This window comes from Salminus brasiliensis, chromosome 4 (assembly GCF_030463535.1).
Source record: "Salminus brasiliensis chromosome 4, fSalBra1.hap2, whole genome shotgun sequence".
NCBI lineage: Eukaryota > Metazoa > Chordata > Actinopteri > Characiformes > Bryconidae > Salminus > Salminus brasiliensis.
Window position 1 is genome coordinate 21,736,146 of NC_132881.1, and position 13,585 is coordinate 21,749,730.

Consider the following 13,585-nt stretch of genomic DNA (forward strand, 5'->3'; position numbering starts at 1 on the left):
TTGTAAGTTCAATGTTGTTACATTTCTTACATATGCATCGTGCCATGCCACATTTGTTTGTTCCATTTATTTAGAATCCGAATCAGAATTTAGATTTATTGGCCGAATATGTTCACACACACAAGGAATTTGTTTCCGGCTGTTAGTGTCTTTCTAGTTTTAACAATATACAGCTACTCCACATATAATTTACAGACAGTACAAAATATACAGAGAACAGTAGTATACATAGTATACATAGACTATATGAGGTCATTTCTATACAGTGTGCTTTACAGGGTTATTTACAGAATAGCAGTATGCAACAATATATAATATAATATATATAATATATATATACAATATAATACAATAACTATTGTGTGACCACAGCAGTGTACACATGTGTGAAATGAATGATGGTGCAGTAATGCAGTAACTGTAGGATAAGAGTGGAAATTCTAGCTTCATAAATTAGTGATGTCTCACCAGGTATGGAAACTACTTGGGTAACTGTATTATTTTCTAAGAATGCTTAAAATGTACATTTTTATTTACTCATTCTGCTCCAGTATTAGGAGTGTTGCTGTGACGGTTTAACTGCATTCCACAATAAGAATGTTAGTGAGGTCAGGATGTTGGATGATCACCACCCCACCTCATCCCCAACTCATCCCAAAAGTATTGGATTGAGCATCATCGTTCTAGAGAACACCATTCCACTACTCAACAGCTCAAACGCTCAGTTGTGTGTGTGTGTGTGGGGGGGGCTTATTTTATTACCAGTACTTCTCTACAGGGATTAGAAAAGCTATATGCATGCACATCTGTGTCAGCAGTGGGTGCAACTTGCTTCACACAAGCTGAATGAGTTAGCAAACCAGCAAAGTTATTGGCAGTTAATAACACCAATTCTGTTTAGACAGTGGCATGTAAAAATGATCTAGTTGGTAGAGAATGGTGTTGTCTAGAATGATGATGCTCAATCCAATACTTTTGGGATGAGTTGGGGATGAGGTGGGGTGGTTATCATTCAACATCCTGACCTCAGTAACATTCTTATTGTGGAATGCAATTAACCCGTCACAGCAACACTCCTAATACTAGGAGCTAATTAGTTACCAGCTAACAAGCAAAAATGATCCCGGAAACATTCCATTCATACAGTACATTAACATTAGCTTATTAGTTAGCTGTAAATAAGCAACATTTATTCCAGAATAAGCATTTCCTTATCTGTTTTATTTATTTATTCCCTGTGGTGTGTCAGGTTTTGATAGACAGTTGACTTAATATACTTGATATACAGTTGACCTGACACACTGACCTGATGACCTAGAACAAGCTCAAGAGGCTTGATATTATGTGATGCAAGTGAAATTCATAGGAATTCCAAGAAACTAAAGTCATGTAAAAGTTTTACCACGTGAAAACCAAAAGTGATTCTTCTGTGGTGTCATTCTAAATTATCCTTTTTTGGTTCTTTTTGGGAAGTGTGTTGTAGGGTGGATTTAGAATGAAACTTTATTGCCATTTATATTTGTGCATTCAATGCATCTGACTTTGATTACACAGTAGCTCCCAATTCAATTGCACTGAATTGACTTCTTTCAGAAGAATGCACTATTTACACATGGATAAAATATAATTATGGAGAAAAGTAAGCAAAAAAGTAAAAACTGTTGATTTATTATACTTTATTCATAAAAAAAATGACCGTCACATTTTCTTTTAGTGTAGCTCACAGTAGAAGTTTTTCACTTGTGCATTCATACAGACCTCTACTCCATCCAGGGCTTCTTAAGTCAGCCCTGGGGGCACCGGTTTAAGTATTCCCAGCCCCAGCACACCTGATCCAACTCATAAGCCGTTAGAGAGTTGGATGAGGTGTATCGAGGCAGGGAATACTTGAAATTCTACAGGCCACTGGGCTTACAGGACTGGCTCTAAGAAGCACTGTTCTAAGGTAGTGAGGTATTCGAAGTTTGGTCAAAAACACTAATGCTACTCTTATGACAACAGAAAACCAAGCCAAGTGAACTGCTATTCTTTCCTGGTTACATTAGTAGTCATAGTAATTCATGCCTTTGGGAAGAGCTTAATCATCAGCTAATGATTTGACTTAAAATTAATTGATAAATAATGATAAAAACACCCAATTTACTTAGTACACACAATCTGATTGGATGAAATGTTGAAAGAATTGCAGTGTATCAATTACAATGTGTAGAATTACTTAGCAATGTAATGCCAAATATATTCCAGAACAGAATGGATTAGATTGCCATTTCTCTCCATTTCCATCCTACAAAAGCATCAGAGCTGCTGTACACTCTCAAACATAATCATGCTACAAATGCTATGTTTTTCCACTTTTGGTTCCAAAAAGAAACATGTCTTTTATATAGATACAGGAGTATGAATATCTATACAGGAGTATCTTTACACTTGATGTAAAGGTTCTTTTCCAATATAAAGCTTCTACACGCACACATCTACACTCTCACATCTTTATTACAGACATGATTCTTCACGAAAGTGAAAGGTAACAAAATGAGGTACTCATTACTCATTAATGCAATTAATGAAGTACAGTAAGCAATAAGTATAGTAAACATGGGCTATGGAGATCTAATAGATAAAGTGGGCCACCATTACAGCAGTGCACCGACTTTCAAAATGTGAATATTCAGAGGTTGTTCTTACAGTATCTTGAGAAAATAACTCTTGAATTACTATAAAAATTGGGACAAAATCTTATCACTGCTAGCTGTGTTATCCACCCAGAAGTCAGTTCATTGCTATTGTGACATAATTTCTGAATTCTCCCCTTGTAGACTGGCACTCATACAATGCCTGTCAGCCAATTACATCACGAGAATTAAATGTATTATAGTATGATATTGCATAATGAACCAGAAAGCAAATGACAACACCCAACCAATGTTTTGCGAGCTAGAGGTCTGCTACACGTCCCACAGACTAAATGGAGCATGTTGACACTATTGGAGTGTGTTTTGCTTTACTCGTCTTATTGTAATAAAGCAGTGATGCTAGAAATTGCTTGAACTGTTGGTCTATCATGGCGATCGACAGGAAGAGTGCTCTGCGATACAACAGCTTGGCCAGGATTGACAGTGACTATGACATCTCTTGCTGCAGTGGTCAGTGGTTCATCATAAACAGCGTGGGAAAAAATTTTTGCATTGCGTAGCTTGAAGCCTTCGCGTATTTGTGTATTTGTGATCTCCCTGTCCCATGGTGACATAACACATGTTCAGAACGCAGGCCCTCCTTTTTGTTTAATTAGCAGATTGTTTACTGGTACTGGTTGTTTACTGAAGTGTAGCTGTATGCTCTTCAAGGTCCCATATCCTTGCATTACGTCTGTGGAAGTAGGTGATGCTTCAGCCATTGCAGCTGTCTCTTCCATTCAGCTTTGTGATCATTAGGAAAGAGAAAATGCAAGGGGAAAGAAATGCTCATAGAGGTCAGAGGAGTCTTTACAAAGCCCACGCCTCATTACGCTTTATATACTTAAGATGCCATTACTGACATTCCATAAAGTGATATGTGGAATTTTCCAACGCCGTCACGCGATTTGCATCATGTTAGAGCCACGCGTCTGTTTAATAGCATTTTAAGTGTTTGCCAGAGTAACAGCCATTCTGTCATTAGTTTGGACTGTTAAGTGTTTTCCCAGTAATGTGTGTGCAGCATATTAAGTCATATATTGTGTATGTATTTTGCAATATTATTAACCTTTCTGCTTGAATACCTAGTAATTTTCCTCCGGGGTGAAAGTATGTTTCTCTTTTCTTTAAAGGATGTAGTTATGAAATGCCAAAGCAATTCAACACAGACAGCACATCCACCCCCTTAAAAACATGTAATGTGGCTTTTTAATTCGGATGGTCTGCCCACCTTTCATAATGACTGTGGTTATTTAGAAATGTAAAATGTATAGAAGAAGGACTTCTTTTATTTTTCAGTGCCTGTACCACAAAAGCTACTGTGTTTTATTTCTAGGCACATTGCTGCTTTTCAAGCGAAATATCCAGAGCTGCATAGCTTCTGAAACGAGACTTTTTTCAGGGCCTCTGGGTTCAATCACACTCTTGGCCTAAGCAGCACTCCCAGTTCCCTTTCATAATCCTTAAAGGACACAGGAGCTGAAAGGATATTTGGATGCAAAGCAATGCAATTCAAGTGTCATCAAAAAAGTCCAGGAACTGATCCAGTATCTTTTAATTTCTATTATAACACTGTAATATTTTACATACTCTGACACACCCAGTTTAGTAAAGCTTACATTTTCTGACTTACATTTAAGGCTTACATATTCTGACACAACCAGTTTAATAAGGCTGTGGTAGCCACTCGGACCTGACATAAAAACGTAGCTATTACTAACATTAAATGTACTGTTTGCCATTAATTCACATTCATTCACAGACTTCACAGTGCTGTTTTTTTTTATTAATATGACGTAATGAACATGAACATTGTGTCATGAACTGCTGCTGTGGAAAATAGCAAATGAACAGAAGTAAGCTTCAAAGGTCAATCACACTGTATCATTATTCACAATTTAAAGAACAATAATGAGCTTACTGATCTAAAAATGGCTCTCTGAACAAAAACATCTCTCAGACAGAAAACACATCTCTCATACAGAATCTGGCCCCAGACAACATCCTGTGTTGACTGTTATGTAGTGGTGGAAAACACAGCACTGCTAAATCCATAGAATGCACATAGAAAAAATGCAAATATGCATGTGCTGCATCTTGTGACAGATTTAAACATGTGTCCTTCTTTTCTCTTGGGCAGAGCCGGATCTTTTGAGTACAACAAGCTTTCACAAATTAGTGTACACCTGCAAAACCATGACGGAATTTGTTGGGTTTTTTTGCGGATTGTAAATGATTAGTCTGTCATGTTTGTATCAAAACTATGAAGAAGGCTTTTTTTTATTTGTTAACGTTGCATTAAATGTTATTAAGCCAGATTCATAAAAGCTGCACCATGGCGTCATGAACAAGTGGTACTCATTCATAAACATGTGTTGTTAACTGTTTCACCATTTGCATGATGTGCCTTTATAGAAAAAATGCAAATATGCATGTATATTCACTTCATGTGTCCTTAGTGATTCGTAATATGAATTGAATTCTTATTACAATGTTCAATGTACTAGTTATTCAAAGTACAAGTACAAATAATGAATGCACACACATATACATGTACATATGTTCTGATACATTGGAATTGAACATCATGGCAGACATCTCAACTGCTGTTGAGACTTGCTTGATTTGCTTAAGGAGGATTTCAGAGTGATTTAATACAGATTTCAATATTAATTATTATACAATGTGAACATGGCTCAGCTAATCAGATTAAAGTACTGCTGTATATTGTGGAGAGATACAGTTTTGCTGCTTTGTCATCACATTCATAATTAGAAGCACAACTCAGCAAATTCATGCAATTTGGGTGAGTCCCTGTGTGTCTGGATTATTTTCGTGGTATTTTATACCATCTTTCCACCACTTTTCTATTCCATTATTTTTCCAGTGTTATCGTCTCTGTGCTAAGGACTACTGTGTCTTTTCTGAGATCTCTGAGATTTTAGTTTTTCTTTTGTGCAGCATGACCATTTTAGCACCAAACAGTTGCTGAGTGTTGGTCATTAATATACATTGGTTCATTAACATATTGATTTTGTTAGCTTTTATGGGCGACGTGTGAAAATACTATATGACTGCATGAATAAATCTTTATCACTATTCTGCACATTTTCCGATGCATATAGTTGTTGCTGCTGAATACACAGACCACGGTAGTGCAAATGGCAAAATAAGATTCCCCCAAGTGTATTTATAAGAGCCACTGGATGAGGGAACAAAACATCTTTCTTCACCTTTCTGTTCCTTCCAACACCAGGCACTCAACTTCACTCTCTCAGACATGAGTTTTTATCATTAACACTATTGGTTGATGATTGGTATCGGTATCTGAGCAGCTGCACTGTGCTGTCCGATAATCTGTGGAGCTGTAGCTGAGCTAGTTAAGCAAAGGCTAGCTCAGCAAGTGGGCTACAGATCCAAACCACCAATAGAACACTGAAATACAATTCAGTGTTCTATTATACTATAATACTATTTTTATATATTAATTCATTTTGGACTCACTCGGGAGTGCCCTCTGGTGTCTGACAAACCCAGAAGACATTCTCAAGTGGTAATTCTCCTCTCTACAGGCTCCTCTCTGGTATCATCTATTTTAAGCCAGTTCACATTCCAAGCCTTTGATTTTACTGTTCGAGCAAAGCGCCCTCTGGCATCCTCTCTGCATCATTAACAAACATTATTTACAGCTTACAGCAATCTGGAGTGTTTGCAGAAGATTGCAAAACGGGTTCTATTCTGCAGTTATGAACTGTTTCACAGTGGAACATGAGAACTCAACACAACAGCTGGGTTCTAGTGTTTTTTCTCCAGACATGTTCAAAACCAAAAGAAGTAAGCTTATGCATGCATATTACCAAAAACAAGATCATAACCCATTCACAACACTACAAAATGGCTATCACATCAGTAGTCAACAACTAAAGTACCACTAAACACACACACACATCACATTAAATATGAAGTGATTTCACTGCAGTCATTTATTTTAGAAACTAGGAACTGAATGATCAATCATAATATATTACATAATTATAATCAGTAATATAAGATCTTAAAAACAAATCTTCAGTTTAAAACATTTTGCTACCAAAGTAAATCAGTTTAGGGATGCACGATACTGCGATTTTAACAAATACAGGAATTTTCAACAGAAGTCAATAATGTCATGATTTAAATAATGCACTTTGTGTATCCAAGATTGGAGTAAATAAATTATATTTAACAGATATGATGTGCCTCTGGTAGATACAAGATGTAACGGAAAATGAGAACTGCTGAATTTCAGTTTGTGTAAGCAGCAAAAGAGTTCAGCGTCACAGGTTTAACCCTAAACAGCCTATGGCCCATCGATGGGCTGAAAGTGTTATTACAATCTTCTACCAAAGAAGACATTACTCAGCTTTCAGATACTCCTAATGTTAATAATACTTTATAGACTTTGACTTTGTCCCGCTCATTACAATCATACCACCAGTGTAGTTGGCCAGGAGTAAAGCTAATGTTTGATAGTAAAATGTGTAGAGGGTATGTATTGACATCACGTTTTAATTGGAACACGACTCTTTAGTAAGTCTGAGTGGCAAAACATTCTGCAACACGGATTTTATTAGGGAAAATAGCTAAACCAGAAGTAAAACAAATGATTATCTGCTTAAGTTAAAGGCGGCTGGACTCAAGGGCAATCCATCCAAATGACTGAAGAACCAATGGTCCATGCTCAGTGATGTGCAGCTAGTAACGTTCAGCTAACTGAGGCAAATCACACCGTTTATAGGATAAGCTTGAGAGAACAGTCGAGTAAATGCTCTTAAGAGTGTTTTCCACTGCTTTCAGGCAAATCTAGTAGACCTATCCAGGTTTGTTGGCTTTCCCTTTTATTTGACCTTAGCATGTTGCAAAATTCGCAACTGCAGTGGGCCTATTTTCAGAGCGTGACTGCACCACTTTGTGAGCTCCCACGCGTTTTGGTGCCTGGATTCCAGTTGTTTGTAAATTGCAGCAATATATTCACTTCTCTTCTGTGAAAGGAAGCTCAGCATTCCTGGTGAATCTATTTGTACAGTGAAACGCAAAAATGTTCTTTAGCGGGTTTATGTTCGTGGCATTCACACTGAATGGGCACGGTTGCAGTGACTCCCACCACTGTTGGGCCCTTGAGCAAGCCCTCAACCCTCTCTGCTCCCTGGGTGCTGGAGTTGGCTGCCCACTGCTCGGGGGGGGGGGGGTGGGGGTAGTACTGTGTGTGTGTGTGTGTGTGTGTGTGTGTGTGTGTGTGTGTATATGTGTGTTCCCTACCACAGATGGGTCAAATGTGGAGGACACATTTTTGCAGGTTTTTATCTGTAGCAGTAAGGAGTACCATGAAGGAGCTGGCTTTATTGTTGGATACACTTTCATTATGGTAACAGTTAAAAGAAAACTATTAAAAAAAAAAACATATTTCTGCAATTTCCCTTCTGGGATAAAATATTTAAAGGAATTAATTAAAGTATTTCGGATTCTGATATATATAAATAAGAACATTGAGATCATGTTAAGTAATAAAAAAACTCTTTATGAAAAGGAATCAGATTGAAAGGAGGTATTAAATGGTTAATGTCACACATTGCCTATGCTTGGCCAGTAGTGTCAGCTACATTGTCTTGCTTGTTCTAAACCCAAGGCTTTTGCCTTTGATTCGGCTCCCCTGCACTCAAAGAGGCGCAACACTATTGATTCCAACACTCCCTGCTAACCCATTACTCCTCACACACCGGCCATAAAGAAAGCAATGCCTCAGTCCATTTGCCTACCCTCCTTAAAGGTGAAGGATAGCCACTGCTAAATAACTCATCATTCCCAAGACGGAGTCTAATGCTCTCTTAGCCATAATGCTGCAGATGGGATGTGACATTTTTCAGTGGCAAACAGTGTAGCTTCCTCTCCTCACACTGTTTCTTTTTACGCCACTTTTAATTCATATTCTCACTTAGCCAGTGTTTTTTTTCTCTTTTTCTACAAAAGTCAATCTCAGTTCCGTCATTGTTCATCACACACCAATAGGCACAATCATTTGCAGAGTTATTGGGCGAAAAACGTGAATATCAAAATGGTGCCATCCGAGCTGCATGTGTTCTTTGGGGGTGGGGAGAGGCAAAAAGAAGAGTGCCTACTAATTACAGAACCCTGATAATGTGTTAATGTTCCGAACAAAAATTCAGCAGTGCCATAGAGGAATCACTTCAGGCTCAAAGAATGTGTAAAGGAACGCATATGGACATTGAATAAAACTGGGAAAAGTGTAAAATACCTTTATGTATTACAAAATACCTAATGTAAGAAGTAGGAGCAAATTAATGTAATTAACATATCTGGAATCATTATAATTCAAATAAGAATAATTCTAATATTGGGTAGCATTCCAACAGAACAAAGTAGCCTCAGAATTAGTGCAACATAATGGTTAACATTAGGAGAAATAATTATCTCACAATGTCTGAAGGATTAAGTAGGGTTTGTCTCTATACAGTATAAAGCAAGGCTGAACCACACAAGATAGACTAGATTTAACCTGAGTGTTACAATATCTATGAATAGTCATGCCACACTGTAATAAGAAAAGCAAGAGAAATCTGTATATTTACTTCATTTGTCTTTGGGGATGGGGATGTTCGGCCAATGTGGGAGCAATGACCTTGTACACTATATATTCCATAAAGTCCATATCATTCATACAGTGTATTCTGCAACTTTCCTACATGATTTTTACATGCCATGGAACATCAAATATGTGATGTCACACATATTTTAACTTATAACTCAGGATTTTTTTTTTTCATGATTTATTTCATACTACATATCACACCAAGCACATATGACACCCCAAGTTGTTATTAATGTCAAAAAACAGGGTTTTTCATTAGAATATTCCTTTAAACTGATCTTGCTCAATTGGTTTCGTTACAGATTTGAGTGGCATTTTTGGTGTTAAGTGATTCATCTCATGCCTTGGGGAAAAGCCAAATTTACACAAGTTATCTGTGAGAATTTAAAACTGGGCAGTCCACATGCGCTCCTAATTCGTCCCTTACTGGAGAAATGGAGCTGACAGTGTTGCGCAGGAGAAATCTGAGCGATAGACACTCCCTCCTCACCTCCTCCCACTTTAGGTGGTCCCTGGAGCAGGGGCAGAGGGAGAAGTAGGCTGTTAGCTGTCATCCCGTTTGGCAGCCTTTACCAGCGCCACCTCCTCAGCTTTCTCCAGCCGTCCGTCTCCCAGCGGCCGGCCTGCTGCTGCCCTCTACCAGCTTCCCTCGTCTGCTCCAGCTAGACCCTCTCTAATGCACAAATGGCCTAAAGCTATTTTTCCTGTTGCTCACCCCCTATGGATCTCTCTCTCTCTCTCTCTCTCTCTCTCTCTCTCTCTCTGATGCCTATTTTTCTCATTTGCACTTTGCTCTCTTTCTTCTCTTTCTTTGGCCTTAACATTCTTCTCCATTTCTCTTGTCTGTCCATCTCCTCCCCTTTTCCTCATTCTTGCCTTTGCATTTGCTACTTTCTGACTCTCTCTAACCTTGTCTCTCTCCCTTCCTCTATTCATTTTTCATCTTTCTGTGAAATGTCCTGTCCTTTCCTCCCTCCTGTCTTGCTCTCTGTCTTTTTTTATTTCTCCTTCTCACATCTTTCCTTTCGTTTTCTACATTTGTGCTATGTTAGTATTCTTCTCTACTTCTCTTTCTTAGTTTGCCCCACTTTGCCTCATTCTATGATCCTCCATCCTCTCCATCATTAACTCTGTCTCTTTTTCCACCCCTCTTCATCCCTCTCTTCCAGACTCTCTCGCTTTCTGCATTCTCTCAGCCATTCATACACAGTATAATACAACTTTTAGTGAGTTAACAGTACCGCCGGCTCTGTAGCACTGTTGTGGGCCTCTGCAGCGTCTGATTAGAGGTATTCGGGATCAAAGCCGGCTTTAATTGAATTACAGGTATTAGTGCCATAACTTTTTTTCACTCATACTGCTCGGCCACAGACGAGCTGGAGTGCGTAGGTGGGCGGTGTGCTTTAAAGTCTGCGATGGTGATTATTTCTTGTAAGTGCCCTTAATGGATCTCACCAATGCTCTTTGAAAGCTGATTACGTTACTGCAATGATTCATTTGAGTTGGTTGTATGGTCTTCTCCTTGCTCTTGCAGAAAAGCCAAGGGAAGCGTGCTTCGACCCCGGAAACATCATGAATGGAACGCGACTAGGAATGGACTACAAACTCGGATCCACCGTCACGTACCAGTGTGACTCGGGCTACACCACTGTGGGCCCGGCCACGCTCACCTGCATCATCGGCATTGATGGAAAACCTGTCTGGGATAAAGCCCTTCCTACATGTAAAGGTAAGAGTGCTGTCATTTATGTTTTCTGGACTGACCCAATGCAACATCCCAACATTCAAATATTGTACACTCCCTGGACACTTACAAATGTGGCAGCTTGTCAAATTCAGTCCTCAATGTTTCTTTTATTATATTGTGTCTTTGTGTCTATTATCTTCCTGTTATCTGTAATTGCTGGATTTGTGTGAAACTGACCAACGGACAGTTTCAAGAAACTCTTCTTCTTCCTCTCACTATGTCTAACTGGTGAATTTGTGTGTCTGTGAGCTGCCTCTCATCTTTAAGTGGAGATTTTGTGTGTCCTTCTATTGTTTCGTGTGAAACTGACCAGTAGACATTCAGAAACTCGTCTTCTGCCTCTCGCTGTTTATATACTACTTTATTTGTACATTCCACTACTGAAGACTCTGGTAAATCCATTTCAAGCACCAGAGTTTTACAGTGCTCTAGGTCATGTTGGTGGGTATAAAACGTGGGTGGTATCTTATATGCAAGTTTAAGAAGATATGCAAACCCCAGAGGGTTAAATACAGAATTTCTTTAAAGGGCAAGAACATATACTCAGGAAGAAAATAGTCTTTAAACTGTTAAATATCACTGAGAGTTTTCTAAAATTTAACTTAGTCATGAAAAAAATCGTATACCCCATGAAAACGTTGTCTTTTTTAATATATTTAAACACATTTGATCTTCACTTGGACAATTTTGGGAGATGGAGGTAATATATGTTATTTTAAATAATTTGTAAAATGTAATTAATAAAAATATAATTTTTCTGTGAGGAAAACACATTTTTACTATGTCTAATACCTAAAATTAGAATCAGGTGCAGCACATTAGCACATCATTGAAGGGGATTTTAGAGGAAGCTGTCTTATTTGAAACAATGTGCTTTGGACAAATTAATCCAAAGTTACATTTCTGGACACAGTAACAGAGGACATTTTTGGTTGAGCACAAAAGAACCCGTAGCAACGGTAAAGCATGAAAGTGGACAAGTTACTGTTTGGGGCTGCTTTCCTGCAGTTGGGCCTGGAAAGCTCTCCAACATAGAATCCACTAGGAATTCTTTATTGTATCAGAGGGTGATTGAGGAAAATGTAAGACCATCTGATGAAAAACTAAAACTGAAATGTCATACATCTGAAAAAATTCTGCATAGAGGAGTGAGAAAACTTCCTCCCAGTTGATGTCAGAGACTGATAGATCATTATAGGAAAGTCATTTAAGGGGGGAAATATCAGGTATTAGGGCACAGGGTGTCTCTCTTTCCTTTTAAGATAATTGCATTTCTATTAAAAGCATTTTACAAGTTTACAGTTTTATGTGTTTAGTCTTAATATGTTTAAATATATGGTTGCTGGTTATGAGGTTATGCAGAACCTATACTTTGCTATAAAATTATGTGATAGATGAGTCACAATGTTTTCTTTGCTACGAACAGCCTTCAACAAAACTATGCTAAAGAAGACTGCCATGGCTGCTGCTATCAAATCTGACGTTTCTCAACATCCTCAGATGCACTCAAGTTTAAAACTTGAAAACTTGCACCTCTTTTTACTTCAACAACCTGGTGTTCTGCACTTCGAACAGCATACCAGAGAGTTCTGTGTTTTATCTCTGTGAATAACGAGCAGATGCCTTTATTGACCGCCAGATTGGTATAAACATGATAGTCGTGAAAGCTTTTGCAGTAAATGATGAGGAGATTAAGTTCAATTAAACCAAGCAGGAGCTTTATTTAAGCAGTCTCCATGTGCAGGCCAGCAGTGTACTACACAAGTTGAATTACTGGACTTAAAACGTGTCAGTAAATGCAGAGCGGTTAAGCGGTAGCTATCCAGGGGTCGGCCCCTTTCTCTGGTCACCCGTGGTGATTTCTGTAAGTGAAAGGCTAAACCAGTAAAAAATGACCTGATTTTCAAATAGCATTAAGTTAAAGATGACACATTGCTTTAATATTTTAGGCAAGATTACTTTATTATCATCTTTTACAGTTTCAAAATGAAAAAGGAACAGAGCCTGAAGCAAATGTTTGGGCACTCTGCATGGTCAGTACTTCTGAATCTTTCAATTCTAGTTTGGGGGATTTTGCCTATTTTTCCTTGCAACAGGCTTTTGGTTCAGTGAAGTTCTTGGGCTGTCTTGCTGCACTGCTATTTTGAAGTCTTGCCACACATTTGGCAAAAAGATGTTTAGATTGGGGAACTGTAAGAGTCATGGCAAAACCCTCAGTTTGCACCTCTTCAGGAATTCATAGTGGATTTTGAGGTGTTTAGGATTTTTTTTTTCAGTCTATAAGATTTGTTTTTTAGAATGCATCAGGGTTGTTTAAAAGTTCCTTTAAAAAAGTCTGCTACTGAATGTTGTGGTGAAGACAAAGAAAAGGTTTTTTATCTGTAGACTCTTCCATGAAGGTCATTGTGCAGGTGTTACTACACAGTAGAACAGTGAACAACCAGTCCAGAGTCTGCTAAATCTTCCTGAAGGCCTTTTTGGGTCGAACAGGGGTTTTGGATTAGCCTTTATAGTATATCT

General features: G+C 38.3%; 1 protein-coding gene across 5 annotated transcripts in view; it reads left to right on the plus strand.

Moving 5' to 3' along the window:
* The window catches only part of csmd1a (CUB and Sushi multiple domains 1a), a 498,833-nt gene that overhangs the window by 360,441 nt on the left and 124,807 nt on the right, over positions 1 to 13,585 (plus strand). For all 5 annotated transcript variants that reach the window (XM_072677610.1, XM_072677611.1, XM_072677613.1 and 2 more), the window contains exon 30: positions 10,853 to 11,047. In XM_072677610.1, coding sequence (XP_072533711.1) covers positions 10,853 to 11,047 — 195 coding nt within the window. The remainder of the gene's footprint in view (positions 1 to 10,852; positions 11,048 to 13,585) is intronic.